Source organism: Mus caroli, chromosome 4 (assembly GCF_900094665.2).
Source record: "Mus caroli chromosome 4, CAROLI_EIJ_v1.1, whole genome shotgun sequence".
Taxonomy (NCBI): domain Eukaryota; kingdom Metazoa; phylum Chordata; class Mammalia; order Rodentia; family Muridae; genus Mus; species Mus caroli.
The window spans coordinates 82,382,170-82,396,279 of NC_034573.1; the positions used below are offsets into that span (position 1 = coordinate 82,382,170).

The window sequence follows — 14,110 nt, forward strand, 5'->3', positions numbered from 1 at the left end:
GGCTTCATTGGGTCTGTTGATTATAGTGTGGTTATCCTGTACTTTATGGCTAACATCCACTTATAAGTGAGTACATACCACGCATGTCCTTTTGGGTCTGTGTTATCTCACTCAGGATATTTTCTAGTTCTATTCATTTCCCTGAGAAATTTATGATGTTCTTGTTTTTAATGCCAGTGTGTAAATGAACCACATTTTCTTTATTCATTTTTCATTTGAGAGACATCTAGGTTGTTTCCAGTTATTAGTAACAAAGCTGCTATGAGCATAGTTGAGCAGATGTCCTTGTGGGTGGGGTGGGGTGGAACATCTTTTGGGGATATACTCAGGAGTGGTATAGCTGGGTCTTGAGGTAGAGCCATTCCCACTTTTTTGAGAAACAGCCAAATTTATTTCCAGAGTACACATTTGAACTCCCACCAGCAGTGTAGGAGTGAGTGTTCCCCTTGCTCCACAATCTTGCCAGCATGTGCTGTCCTTCAGGTTTTTGATCTTAGCCAGTGTGATCAGTGCAAGGTGGAATCTCAGAGTTGTTTTGATTCGTGATCCCTGGTGATTTCTTTACCTGCTTCTCAACCATTCAAGTTTCCTCTGTTGAGAATTCTGTTTAGCTCTGTACCCCATTTTTAGATTGGGTTATTTTGATTGTTGGTGTCTACCTTCTTGAGTTCTGTATATATTTTGTATATTACCAGATACACTAAATCTAATAGAACAGAAAATGGGAATAGCCTTGAACTCGTCGGTACAGGAGACATTTTCCTGAACAAAACACCAATGGCTCAGTCACTAACGTAAACAACTAATAAATGGGGCCTTATGAAAATGAAAAGCTTCTGTAAATCAAAGGACACTGTCATTAGGACAAAATGACAGCCCACAGATTGTGAAACAGCCTTCACTAACCCTGCATCTGACAGAGAGTGAATATCCAAAATACATAAAAGTTTCTTTTTCTTAATGGACCTTTCAGTCTGATCTGGACACTTTCTAATCTATCCCACAGGCCATCTCCCAGAAAGTCCCACTCTCCGCCCTAGGCCCTCCCCTGGCCTCCTTCCTTGGCCAGCCTACCCAGTGGGCGGGGTGGCCCTCCAGCCTGGCCCTTCTAGGCTCAGGAGACTGGCAGAGCTCAGGACACTGCCCCAGCTTCTAGACTCAGAGGCTCACTGGCTGGCTGCGCCATCGGTCAGGTTCTGGAGCTCTTAGACCCGGCGGTTTCTTGCTCTGGGACAGGACAGCAAACTCTAGTCAGTGCGCGGAGCGGGACAGCGGGACCTAGGCGGGTCCTCAGCCGGTATCCCCACAGGGTAGCTCTGGACAGCGCACTTGCTGGATTCTACTCCTCAGAGGCGCCTTCTCAGAATGGAGCAATCACCTCACGGTCGTAGAGACCGCAGCGGCGGCTGCCGACCCCATCTGGCCCCAGGGCGGGCTGCTGCGCCCGCTTCGGCCGCGCGGTCGGTGTCGTCGGGGATCCCGGTGTCCGCGACTTTCCTGCGGCCGCCTGGCCTTTTTCTGCGATCGACCGCAAGCGCGGGTCGCGCAGGATGCGCTCCGGGCCCTGGGCTGGATAGGGCGTTGGGGGCGGTAGGCTGCGGCTACCCGCGGACCCCGAAGTGCGCGCGCTGTCGCAACCACGGCGTGGTGTCAGCGCTCAAGGGCCACAAGCGCTTCTGTCGCTGGCGGGACTGCGCCTGTGCCAAGTGCACCCTGATCGCCGAGCGGCAGCGTGTCATGGCCGCGCAGGTGGCCCTGCGCAGGCAGCAGGCGCAGGAGGAGAGCGAGGCCCAAGGGCTGCACAGGCTTCTATACCAGGGGTCGTCGGGGCCCGGGGCTCAGGCGTCCGGGGGCAGCGGCAGGACCGAGAGTCCCCAGGTCTTGAATAACCCCATGGCTGTAGCTGTTCTGGGAGCGGGTGCCTCTAGACACCCTGGGAGCCGGTCAGTCCCAACTTTCGAGGTTTTCCAGCAAGATTATGCTGACAGAAAGCAGGGTGAGTCCTCTTTGGTTTGCTTTTCGTGAGAGAAAATGATTGTTCTGCAAGAATGTGTAGAAAGGAGCAGCAGCTCCCTAAGAGGGGACAGAAAGAGTTGTTTGAAAGAAGTGCTGAAGTTCAGTAATGTAGATCTACCCTGTGGATGGCTGGGATGGGGATAGTTAGTAGGTTTTCACTGGAAGAGCTCATCCCGTGTCTAAAGATAATGAAAACAGTGAAGTGTATGAGATCACAGCCGCCGGCTCGCCCCTGGAGTGGATTTAGGCACAGTCTGCTTTGTCTTTGTGTGGCCAGAACTTAAGCAGGCTTTAAGGGAAAACTTTAGCAGGTGTGCTAACACTCTTTCCAGTTGCAAAGCCACAGTGTCCTTGCACAGGAAACCGGCTGACTGTGGTTATTGTGATGATCTTTGATTTGGGGACAGTGTTTTGTCATCAGTTAGCACTTAAGAAACTGAAATTTCTCACCTGTTTCTCTCCTGCTCCATCTTAATTCTTTAAGCACCATTCCCAAAGGAGAGGAAAACTTTAGGGACTTATATTTAGTTCTCATTGGAAATAAGTTTGGGCCTTCCCTGTCGATAGTGAAACCATTGACAAGAGTGTCACTTTGTAGCTGGAGAGATCTCAGCAGAGTATTCGTACATCCTTGCAGTTTCTGGCCACAAAGTCATGGCCAGTATTTCTTGTTTAGATTTACAACTAATATGACCCCCAAATTAACTTTTCCTGTAATATCAATATCATTATGTTGTCATGAATTTTTCAGCCCTCCATAGGACTGCTGTTAAATGGGAATTTCCTTTAAGTCTTTTTATTAAAATCCTAAACAGGTTGTATCACATGAAGTTATGTGATAAACCGGCAGTAAGCTATTAATTAGAAACTTTGCTGGGTTGTCAAAACTGCAGATCTTAGCAAAAGAGGGTGTAGTTTCGAAAGAAGCCCATCTCTGCATTGAAAATTTGCATTCACTTATGTCAAGTTTGGACACATGCTCTAGTTTATTTCACTAGACAAGTGAACTTTAAGTGTTTCTCATGGAAGATAGAGACCGCCGAGAGACGGTAACATTCCTTCAGCTACACTGCTAATGAGATTTGGCTGATGGTATGGATGGTATGTAAACTTTTTGGACTAAAGTGTACATTTTGCAGGCCTAATGATTGTATTAGATTATCGTGTCACAATGACTGGCCTATAAAAAAGAAGTTCATATTTTAAAGGCTTCTTCAATGGCTTTCTAAATTGACCACCCCCCTTCTTACACAATATGAATAAACTATAGTAAGATATTGTATTGAACTTATTCATTTACAAGACAAAGACCTACAGTGATTCAGAGGCAAATTGCATTTGCCTATGTAAAAGAAGCTTATGTTCAAAAAAAAGGAAGGCTATCAGTATACTACAATAGTGAATAAAACAATCCCTAGAAGCAGAGAGGACAAAGATGAAGGGAATTATACCAAATATTTACCACAGCTTCCTGAACACTGGAATCACAGTCATAAGCCCCAAGCACAGCTTGCAACCAGTATTTCTCTAGAGATATTTGTCCCGGGAGTCCAACCAAGAAGTAATACATTGTTTTTTAGACAAAATAACAGAGATTTAATTTTGATATTTCCTATGTTTCAGGAGCAATACTCAGTGAATTGCTGTAGAAGCAAGTGAAACAAAAGAGGAATGGAAATTGGTTTCCATGTGGCAAATATTGTTTGACAAGTTTTATTATTACTTGATGTTGAAAACACCAGTGTGCAATCTTACAATTGTCACAACTTTTCTTTTATCAAGTATTTGACTTAGCAACAGAGTCTTGTCCCTTCTAGTGTTAAATTTGATGTGATTTACATTTTAAATAAACTATAAACTTTTATGGAGCAGGTTTAGGATTGTTTCTTAAAGAGACAGGGAAACATCAAAGAACACTGGAGATAGCCATTTAAATTAGGTAGAATATTCACTACTTGTTTTACTTACTTCTTGTCATATAGGATCTTTGCGTGTGGGGGGAGGGGGAAGAAAATCACTTAGATCAAAGCAAAATTTGGACATTTTGGGAAAAAAAACCTCTAATTCCAAGATGGTGTCACATTGACACTTTGGGTAACAACAAACTCTCCTCTTTTGATCCTTAATTTTTAAGAGATCTATTGAATAATCTTATATCCTGAAATGCACGAGAAATAGCACCCTCCTCTGTTCCCATACATGATCTTTAAAATGTGACTCCCATGAAGATGATTTTAGGTGAATCAAAATTGCTAATGACCCTATATAGAGTGCATCACCACACACACACACACACACACACACACACACACACACACACACACTGAATGAGTTTATTATTTCATCCATCAGTATCTTTGAGTGGGCATAACTATGTTGTGGCAAATTTTTATGTCTGATTATTTTTGTTTTCTTTTCTGCAGAACCAAAACAGAGTAACTGTGAGTCATGCCAGAGTAGACAGGAAGAACCAGTCTCCAACACTCATCACCACTCTCTGGGATCATCTAAGGGTAATGTGACCGTGGAGAAACCGGGCTTCATGTCATCTATTTCAGAACACCCAGACAAATCCACCATCATCCTGTCTCCTTGCCCCACGGATCAATCGGGAGGAGAAGACAGTCCCAGGTCCTTCTCTTCCTCTGACCTGGAATCAGGGAATGAAAGCGAGTGGGCCAGAGACTACATTGCTACCAGAGCCAGCCTTTCCACGGTGACCTCAAGACCACGAGACCCTCTCGGAATTCTTACCAGGATCTTTCCAGGTTACAGGCGTAGCCGCCTAGAAGGCATTCTACAGTTCTGCAAGGGAGATGTAGTCCAAGCTATTGAACAGATCTTAAATGGGAGAGAACATAAACCCGACTGCAGGGACCTAGCACACGCAGACTTGGAAAATGCAGCCTTTCAGAGAGCGTCAGATTTTAGTCTTGCTGGCATTGGCTTTGGGACTCTAAGTAATAAATCAGCTCTCACTCCTCTTGAAGCTGCGTCTGCTGCTTATGGAGGAGATTCAACTCTCTACAGTTTCAATCCTAGACTAGCTTTCAGCCCACTGCGCCTGGCATATTCTTCTCCAGGAAGAGCGCTGTCTGGTTTTGTGTCACCCTACCTAACACCTGGACTGGTTCCAGCATTGCCTTTTCGGCCAACTTTGGATTATGCATTTCCAGGGATGATTAGGGAGCCGTCCCACCTTCCTAGCAAGCACTTAGTAGCTGGTGGTAGACTGTATTTCAGGCCCAATCAGGAGCATCTGTAACATATCCACTCTACCATTCTGCAGTGTTTCTAGAGCCATGCAAAACACACACACACACACACACACACACACACACACACACACACACACTTTTTAATGTACTTCAAAGAGCATAAGCTTGGCCTCTCAGCCTTAAATGCTATTTTTCTAAGCAGTGTAATATACTTTAGATTTGAAGACTTTTCTTTAGTGTTCATTAAATCAAAGAAACATCTAATCATTATATGTGCCTTGAATAAACTTATTTCAGGAAACTATTATTTTAAACTAATGAATTTTCTCCTTAAATTATCACTTTTATTATAAAGCCATACATGCTTTTATTTTATTGTAGAGTTCAGTTTATAGTGAACATTTGTAAAAAGCAATTCATATGGTAGAAAAGGAACCAGGAGTTGTGGAGTGTGGTTATTATTCTAAAGCAACTTCCTCTCCATCTCTTCCTTCTCCCTTCCCACTTTTCCTCTTCTACCACACCTGAGCCAGAAATTGTTCCAAGTATTTAAAAATATTTTATTTGCAGATAAATGACCAGTAATAGTAAGCAAATCTAATAAATTTGAATCTATTACTTTTGGAATGTCCGATTTTTGTATTCTTTAGCTATTAATTGTAAAAAGGAAATGTTTGTGAACTGTTCTCTGTTCTCTTTAAAGCTAACATTGTAAATGCACAAAGAACTATTGGGTCATAAGAAACAAGACCCTGCCCTCTTCTGGCCACTATCACAAGCTGCAATTCATATTCTCAGAAAACATGGTTTTCTAACTGTTACAGACTAACAAGTTTGTGAAAAATCCCTTTTGGATCATGCTGTATTCATTTTCATGTTGTGAAATATATTTATACTGAGGATAATTTTAATTTTTGAATAGCTTATACTTCTATCTGGGAATATAGTCCTTTATCATTTGTTTGAGTTAATGACATGTCACCCATTCTCAAAGGTAAAAAGGAATTATTCAAAAACTAAACTATCTGCTCAGACAAATGTCTACTGATTCTATGTAAAGTATATGTAATGTATTTAGGCGATACATACCTGCCTTTAAAGCTTAGAGATGTTTTTAGAGTCTTAAGGCATACATTTCTTTCCCCACCTGGAGTATTTAAAATCATCCATCCAGCTGTTCAATTCAGTCACTGGGAAGCCCCAGGAGGGGAAAAAACAGCTCACAAAGCAACGGTACAATGTTCTCCTCATGTGCCTTAATTTTTAAATGGACAATGGCTTCACTGTATTGTGAAGAATAATGAAGATCCAGATGTGGTAGGAGTTAGAAATATCTTTATCTGAGAAGCAAGAATCACTAGAAAATTTTAAAATTATGACTATGTATGTGTGTCTTTTCTATTAAGCTAATAAGTTTTCACAGTATATCTGACCTAAAAATATCATAATGCGCAACTGGAGAGTATCTGGTGCTGATGTAGAATGCAAAGTGTTTAATGATTTGCATAAATTTTAATGGGGCAGGGTTGAGGAAAAGTCCTGTAAATTTTAGATGGATGCAATCCTCACTTTTTCTTTTTGTACAAAACAAAATGGAGAAACCCTTCAGGCTCAGAGCCTAAATTACTGCACAAAGCCTGGTAACTAATTGCTATGCAGCTGACATACATTGAGATTAGGCTGATTTTGGATGATGGAACTTTCAACCAAATGATTCTACAAAGTGGCCTATTAATACATAGTTTTGAATAGAGTTCCATGAGATTCTATGTCTCCTAAAAAGTATTCAGATCAGAACTCTTGGTGATCCTTGAGTTGTTTTTATTTTATGAATCTATCTATTACATTCTATTTTTGAGATACACTAGATGCTGTGTAGGGTGTCAAATGCAGAGTGTGATGTAAAGAGAGCTATAGTAAATGGCAGAAATCTGGATTAAAAGTAGAGCAATTCTAGCATTGTTGGATTCTTCACAAAGTTAACGTAATAATGTGGACCTATTGACTGTGTGGTGATGGCACACACCTTTAATCCCAGCACTCAAGAGGCAGAGGCAAAGGAATGAAAGGCCAATCTGGTCTATAAAATGAGCTTCAGAACAATCATGGCTATACAAAGAAACCCTGTCTTAAAAACAAAACAAAACAAAACAAATAAAAACAAAACCCAAAGTATGTGGATACATTATTTTAATAATCTAAATATTAAGTTAATTTTTATGATGTGTTATATAGTCTATATAATTCACAAGACTCTAATACCTAAAAAACTTTATGAAATCGGAGATTCTTCCAACTACTAGCTAGACATCGAGGAAACTGAAGCTGAGATCTGTATAGCCAGTTCCAAGGGTAATAATAGTATGTGTTACCAGGAAGGGTTCCTTATTTTAGTAACTTCAGACTGTTAGGTATGAGAAAGGATTATGCCTGTTTGTTTCTTTACAGCTTTGTACGGTGTCTGATACATAATACGTGGCCAATAGTACCTCATTATTTACTAAATTAATAAAAGCATTAGATTAGAAATCGAGTCATTGCATTTATTAAAGCATGTACTTTGTGTCATGCATCAAGCTAGGTGCAAAGCAGAAGTATGGTCAAGAGACTAGATCCAGCTTTGAGTTTTTAATAGACTGCTTTTCCATGTGTAAAAGAGCAATCAACCAAACAGCTAAGGTTGTCACCATTTGGCCATGTCAGTACATGAGTCAGTTCTTTATAATTATGATATTTATGCCTATAAGCTACTTGAGGCATTGACAGCTAACCTCTCTAGTCATCAGTTAGGAAGACAAAGACTGAGCTGTCTTCTCCACATGTTGTATGAGACATAGAAGTTGACAACTCTATGGAGAGAAAATGCAGAAGAACCAAAGGAGTGGCCTTTTCACAGTTGGTGATTTCTGACTGTGCCATTATATTTCCATTGAAATTATTGTGTTGAAAATACCAGAGGCCTGCTTGATGGAATTTTTTATTACCACCCCAGTATTGGGATGGAATTACTTATCAGCTATTCAGAATATGGGAATGATTTTTTATATAAATGAATGAACAAGTTTCAGTTCTACGACCTCTCAAAAAAGTCTATAGACATTGTTTGTTAATTAAACACTGTTCATGAGATAATTTTCTATATGGAAAACCTCCCAGAAGGATGTGAAAAGAGAGGAGACAGAAGGCAGTGTGGTTTTCAAAGGGATCCAGTGTGAAGGTTTTTGTGAGACACACATGTTCAAGAAAAAGAGGACTCAGACAGGACATGTGAGAACCCTGCAGACAAACATGGCTAGATTGTTTACAAAGTGTGTAGTCCTACGTCTTCCTAGAAGAATTTCTTGCTTTACTGTTGAGACAGATCTTGTGAGTGGCAAGTTACACAATACTCTGGGCATCTGTTTCTTCTCAGTAAAATAATGATAATAATATCCAACCTGCAAGATTCATGGAGATAAGAGGTAGCTTGAATAAATTGCACAGTACAGTAATGCTTATATCCTGGTATTAAGTAAACAACTCTCACTGTTACTGCTTTGTATTAAGATATTATCTTTGCCCCCTGGTGGCGGTCGCTCAACACAGAGCACTGTAATTGTGCTTAATCCACTTAGTGGATGTAGAACCAAAGGGCTCTTCTTCCCGGTGAATATCTAGGCTTAGTTCCAGGCTTCCTGTTTGGTTTTCATGCCACGGTGAGCCACACTTTCACAACATACTATTGTGTGTGTATTTGGATTCTTTTAAGGGCTTGAGGACTCGACCAGCACAACCAGTGCTCTGGGTTCATACTACCTTTAATTAGTCAAGATTCGGTTAGGAAGACAGAGCCCTCATAACTACCAGTGGAAATAAAGAATTTACAGAATATTCTCCCAACACAAAAGAGGATCTTGGAGATAAACTTCTTGTTGGAGAAAACAGGCACATCTGATAATTACTAACTAATCTTGCTAAAGTACTGGGCTCTCACATTGGCATCAGATGAAGGGTCAGTGAAGTCGGCAGGGGAAAGCAAGCTGGAGTCAGGAAAAATGAAGGCAAACTAGAAACACATTTGGGTGTCCCAGCTCGGTGACTCCTGTTTTACCTATATCTGACAAACTTCACCTATAATTCTGTAGAATGTTTGGTCAGCATTCACTCTGAATGATATGGAAAGGGGGAATCTAGGAAATGTAGTTTTCTGTCTTAGGTGAACTAATTTAGCCCAGTCCTGTCCAGTGTAGTTCTTGCCAACACAGCTTTCATAATCATTCATGTCTGACTTGTTTCCTTCTAAGTAACGTGTGTACATAAAATGTCTTTCACCTAAAGCTGATATAAGAGCCTCCTGGGTGACAAAACATGCTGATCTCTCCCAACGACACAAAGTGTCTTATCCATCTTTGGGAGGTGCTCATTTTCTTTCACCTAGACAAACCCACATTTAAGTGGCCTATTAAATTTATCCTGAGATACATTTAGCCATTATTATTATTATTTTTGTTAAAGTAGGTATTATAGACAAGAAAACTGTTATATGAAGATGTTTCTGATTACTGTTGTTTTTATGCCTTTCTAGCTTCATGACAGTGCCAGTGTAGTAGGCATCCAGTGGCAGCTGCAGTATTTTGAATTTTAATCTTTTTCCAGATTAGTGATATGCTAATTTCATGAGATGCTTGCTGGTGACAGATATCTGTGGCTCCCAACTCTGTCTCAAATGTTCTATTCTAAACAACTAATACTCCACAGTGCACAGTTTTGCTAAGCTATTTGTTTACTATATTTGGTGTCAAATTTATATTTTCTACATATAGTGGACTTATTGTGATATGTTTTTCATTATAAGTCAAGTAACATCAGTATACACACATGCTTGTACAAATATGGATGGACACACATACAGACAGATATACACACCACAGACACACCCACACACATACTGTACCATTTCTCTGAAGTAAGGAAAAGATAAACACGACTGTCTGCCTCAACTTGGGCTGCAACTGGTCATGGGGTCACAGATTATAAGTTCTTTCATCTTTTCATTGTTTCCAGCAGGTGCCTTATTTAACCGTGGTTGCTTACTATGGGGAGTGACTCAAATTCTCGTTTCTGAAGAGTACATTATTAACAGTTTCATTTACATAGATTTTTGCAATTCTTCACTAATTTTTGTAACAAATACTGAAAGAAAGCAGCTCTCTAAAGGAGCTTGTTCCCATGGTTTCACTGTTGTTTGAAACTGCCAATTGTAGTCTTCAGTTCCAGGAAAGTATACATTTTCTTATGGCACAATTCCCCATTAGGAAATAAGACCTATAAGCCAACATAAGCCAAAGTTTCAAGAAAAAGAAACCACACTCACTAAGAGCAGTTAGAAAATATCATTCTTGTATCTGTTTCATGGTTCTCAGATCTTGAATTGGGGAAAACCATCTCAGTGTATTTACATTGATTTAGAGCCTATCTTATCCACAGAAAGATAGTATTCCAGCCCTAAACATGCTCTCGCCAGCTGGAGCCATAATAGAGCTTTCCAAAGGCCATTTCATAATTTTACTAGACCAGCTGTTTCTGGATGAGGGGAACAGGATGGTTCAGTGAGTTCCATGGGCATAAGCTCAGTATTTGATATAAGTTTCTTTGACACACACATAATGTTGTAGAGAATACTATGATGGTGGTTGTAGCAGAAATATCAAAGGAAGAAAATGCAAAAGGGCAAAACCATACTAGCAAGAGATTTTGTTTGTTTGTTTGTTTGGTTTGTTTTGTTTTTTTCCCCAGCAAGAACAAAGAACTGTTCCTTTAGTGATGAAAATGGTCCAATGCAATCAACCTGCCACCAGGTGGCTGGCTGGTTTCCTTGGGAACTGATGCCATGTCTGGAGTTTTGTGTTGATGTCTGCTCTTAGCCAAATTGGCCCTGGTAAATGAAAGTTTATGTTGCTTATAGAGAGTAAGCTCTGTCTCTGCTTGCATGTACTTTCTCTTCTTGTCCCAAATAATAGGTTATGCTGTATAGATTATTAAAATGCTACTTTTCAAAGTTTGCATTGCTGGGCTTTATATGAGACAGTACAAACATACTTTTGTGTTTATTTGGAGAAAACTTCCTACAGTTTTTTTTTCTAGATATAATCACTTTCTGGTCTAAGGTCCTTATTATCCATCCAAACTGCTGTCCAGTATTCATGAATCATTCCAGGTATATGTCACTATCAATATCTCCTCTCAGTATCACCACTGAGAAGATTAAAATCTTACCACAATGCTTCAAGGCCATTCCTACAGTGCAGTTGAAAGTTCCATGTTGACTGATATTGTCTTTGAACAAAGATCAAATAGTTTTTGCCTTACTTTGCTGTGATGGAAAACACACAAAAGAAATGAAACAATGGGAAGAGTAGGGACCATGGGAATTTTATCCAGTATTTACACAACTTAACTGATATACCATACTAAGAGTTAAGATGATAATGAAAAGGTGAACATCTTTCTCAAGGCTGGAAGTAGAAGTGAGTGGTGAATAACCACTGCTATATCAGAAGCTAAACAAAGAAATGAATTCATCGTGGTATATATACCTCAACTGTTGTCCCCCAATCAGAAAGAGGTCTTATTCAGCGAAGAGTACAAAATCAAAGTCAATTATGTGTCTAAGAACAATAATATAGTCCAGGGCTAATAGGTATCATGGAACTGAACTTATTAATATAACTGCTCACATTAAGAAAATGCTATCTATAGGTTTATTTGGACATAATGTATACCATGTCTTCACAAGCAAGCGCTAACACCTATTATTTGCCTGGGTGGTACCAAATATCAGGGAAAACAATATACTCCCAAATTATCTTGTTGGAATAACCTTCTTTTACACTGAGAGAAGGTGTGCCTTGTATTACCTGTTGTTAATGCTATACCAGTAGAGAAACAAGTGCTGGAAGGATTCTAGTATTGTCATTTCTATAGCCCATCACCGGGCTTTCTATTTTACAAATATTTGTTCTTCTTCACCTGCCTAAAGGCAATCTAGAAATGAATCAGAGATTGTTCTGCTACTGATTGGTTGGAATAACTATCTGATGGTCAATAGCTGGGCAGGAAGTAGTCCCCCCATAAATGAATTATCTTTATAATAAATATTACAGTGAATTAAACAGGTGGTTGTCTTTGTTTACCTTATGTTAATTCCCAATACTTATTTAAAGCTGCACCTCAATAGCTGAACACTCAAATGATCTACTGTTCTTTCTATGCTAATCTGGGTACCTCCCAGCCCAATCCCATGATACTTGCATATTATTATTGACCTGGTCCTTCAGACCCTTTCTTCATGGGTCTAATTCCCCCATCCTTTTGCTGATCTGAATCTCTCTCTCCCCCCAGTCCTTCCTCTGGTTGGCATATGTTCAGGTCTGTTATCTATTCTGCCCAAGCCACTGACTGGGTAATCAGCATTTATTGACAAGTCAGAGAATAATTAGTATGAACTATTTACACAGACTTGAGACAGGAGATTCTTGGTATAAGTATTATAATCTAGTGTCCATCTTGATTGAAACAAGATTTGAGGGCAGAGAAATTAGCATTTGAAAACTCAAGGGTGAATTTTGCACAGGGTACAAAAACATTATTCCTAACACCCTCAATCCCCCACACTCAGAACTTGTGGGCAGAGAGAAGGCCTAAGATTTAAACTTATTTAGCAATCTCCATGTCTTATACTGCTCAAGGGTCCAAGAAACTTCTGCAATAATATTCAGCAGAAATTTGTCCATGTTTCAGTACCCAAGGTACTTTTATAAGTTTTAGTGTAAATGTAGGGGCAGCTATATGCTTTAGTTGAAAGTATATACACTTTAGGTAATATTTCAAAGAAGTAACTACTGATTAGACAAACCATTGTTTCTACCGTATATGAAAATGACCTCTACAACAAATGCTCTACTTCATGCTGTCTCTAAATAGAAACAACAATGCAAGAGAGAAGGTGAGAATGGTTTCTTACTATTTTAGCTGAAATGGGTGTTAGAGTGCTAAGCAATAGGGTAAGTAGGTAAAGTTTTTCAAGTGTTAAGATTTTAAAAATTGAGAAAAAGTGGAAATATAATCAATGAAGAGAAATTAAAAAGAAATCTTGTTAAAACACACACACACAAAGAGAGAGAGAGGGAGGGAGAGAGAGAGAGAGAGAGAGAGAGAGAGAGAGAGAGAGAGAGAGAGAGAGAGAGAGAAAGAGAAAGAGAGAGAGAGAGATTCCTTAATATGAACAAAAGATAATTTAAAAGACATAGTAAGTGGAAGATCACATACATAGACACTGGAAGATGCCCAGGGTAAGCTCTCCCCTTTGACATCTTCACCCTGCTTTCCACCATGCATCCCCACAAGCTTAGCTCCAGATGCATGGTCCTGTGAATCATCACTGTTTGTGAGGCACCCTTATTGGGAAAGTTGCTCCATTCCCTTTGCTGTTCCTCCTGTGGACTCCTGTCCACAGTCCTCACTCAGTTATCTCCACACCTACAGGCTTCCTATCCAAACCCAAGATCCAGGTTCACTGAATACATTGTTTCTTCCTTTCCCCATCTTTTACCCAATCTGTTGCCATCTCCACATGTGTAGCCCTAGCTCCAGATCCATTGCTCCACCTTTGACTGATGAGACATTCTTGTTATCTTCTCTCCTACCCTCTGCCTGCTTCCACCTCTGTATCCACAGGCCTAAATCCAGATCCATAGTTTCAGAGACATCTTTGTCTTGTCCAGTTAAAGAGCTCATCCATCACTGTACCTGGCCAATTTCTGGTCACACAGCTATAACACTGGCTTAACCTAAGGTAGGACAAATTCATACATCAGACATATAACAAAATAAAGAAG

General features: G+C 40.1%; 1 protein-coding gene across 1 annotated transcript; it reads left to right on the plus strand.

The window, feature by feature from the left end:
* Positions 1 to 1,154: 1,154 nt before the first annotated feature.
* Positions 1,155 to 7,758, plus strand: Dmrta1 (DMRT like family A1). The gene is made up of 2 exons (XM_021160612.1): positions 1,155 to 1,996; positions 4,440 to 7,758. Exons 1-2 carry the CDS (start codon positions 1,366 to 1,368, stop codon positions 5,279 to 5,281), a joined length of 1,473 nt encoding a protein of 490 aa, XP_021016271.1. The 5' UTR covers positions 1,155 to 1,365; the 3' UTR covers positions 5,282 to 7,758.
* Positions 7,759 to 14,110: the final 6,352 nt, after the last annotated feature.

Bases quoted from the DNA above. Each gene is read 5' to 3' on its own strand.
- Dmrta1 (XM_021160612.1), top strand. From the start codon at position 1,366: ATGGAGCAATCACCTCACGGTCGTAGAGACCGCAGCGGCGGCTGCCGA. The intron at 1,997-4,439 runs GTGAGTCCTCTT...TCTTTTCTGCAG, and splicing joins TTATGCTGACAGAAAGCAGG to AACCAAAACAGAGTAACTGT.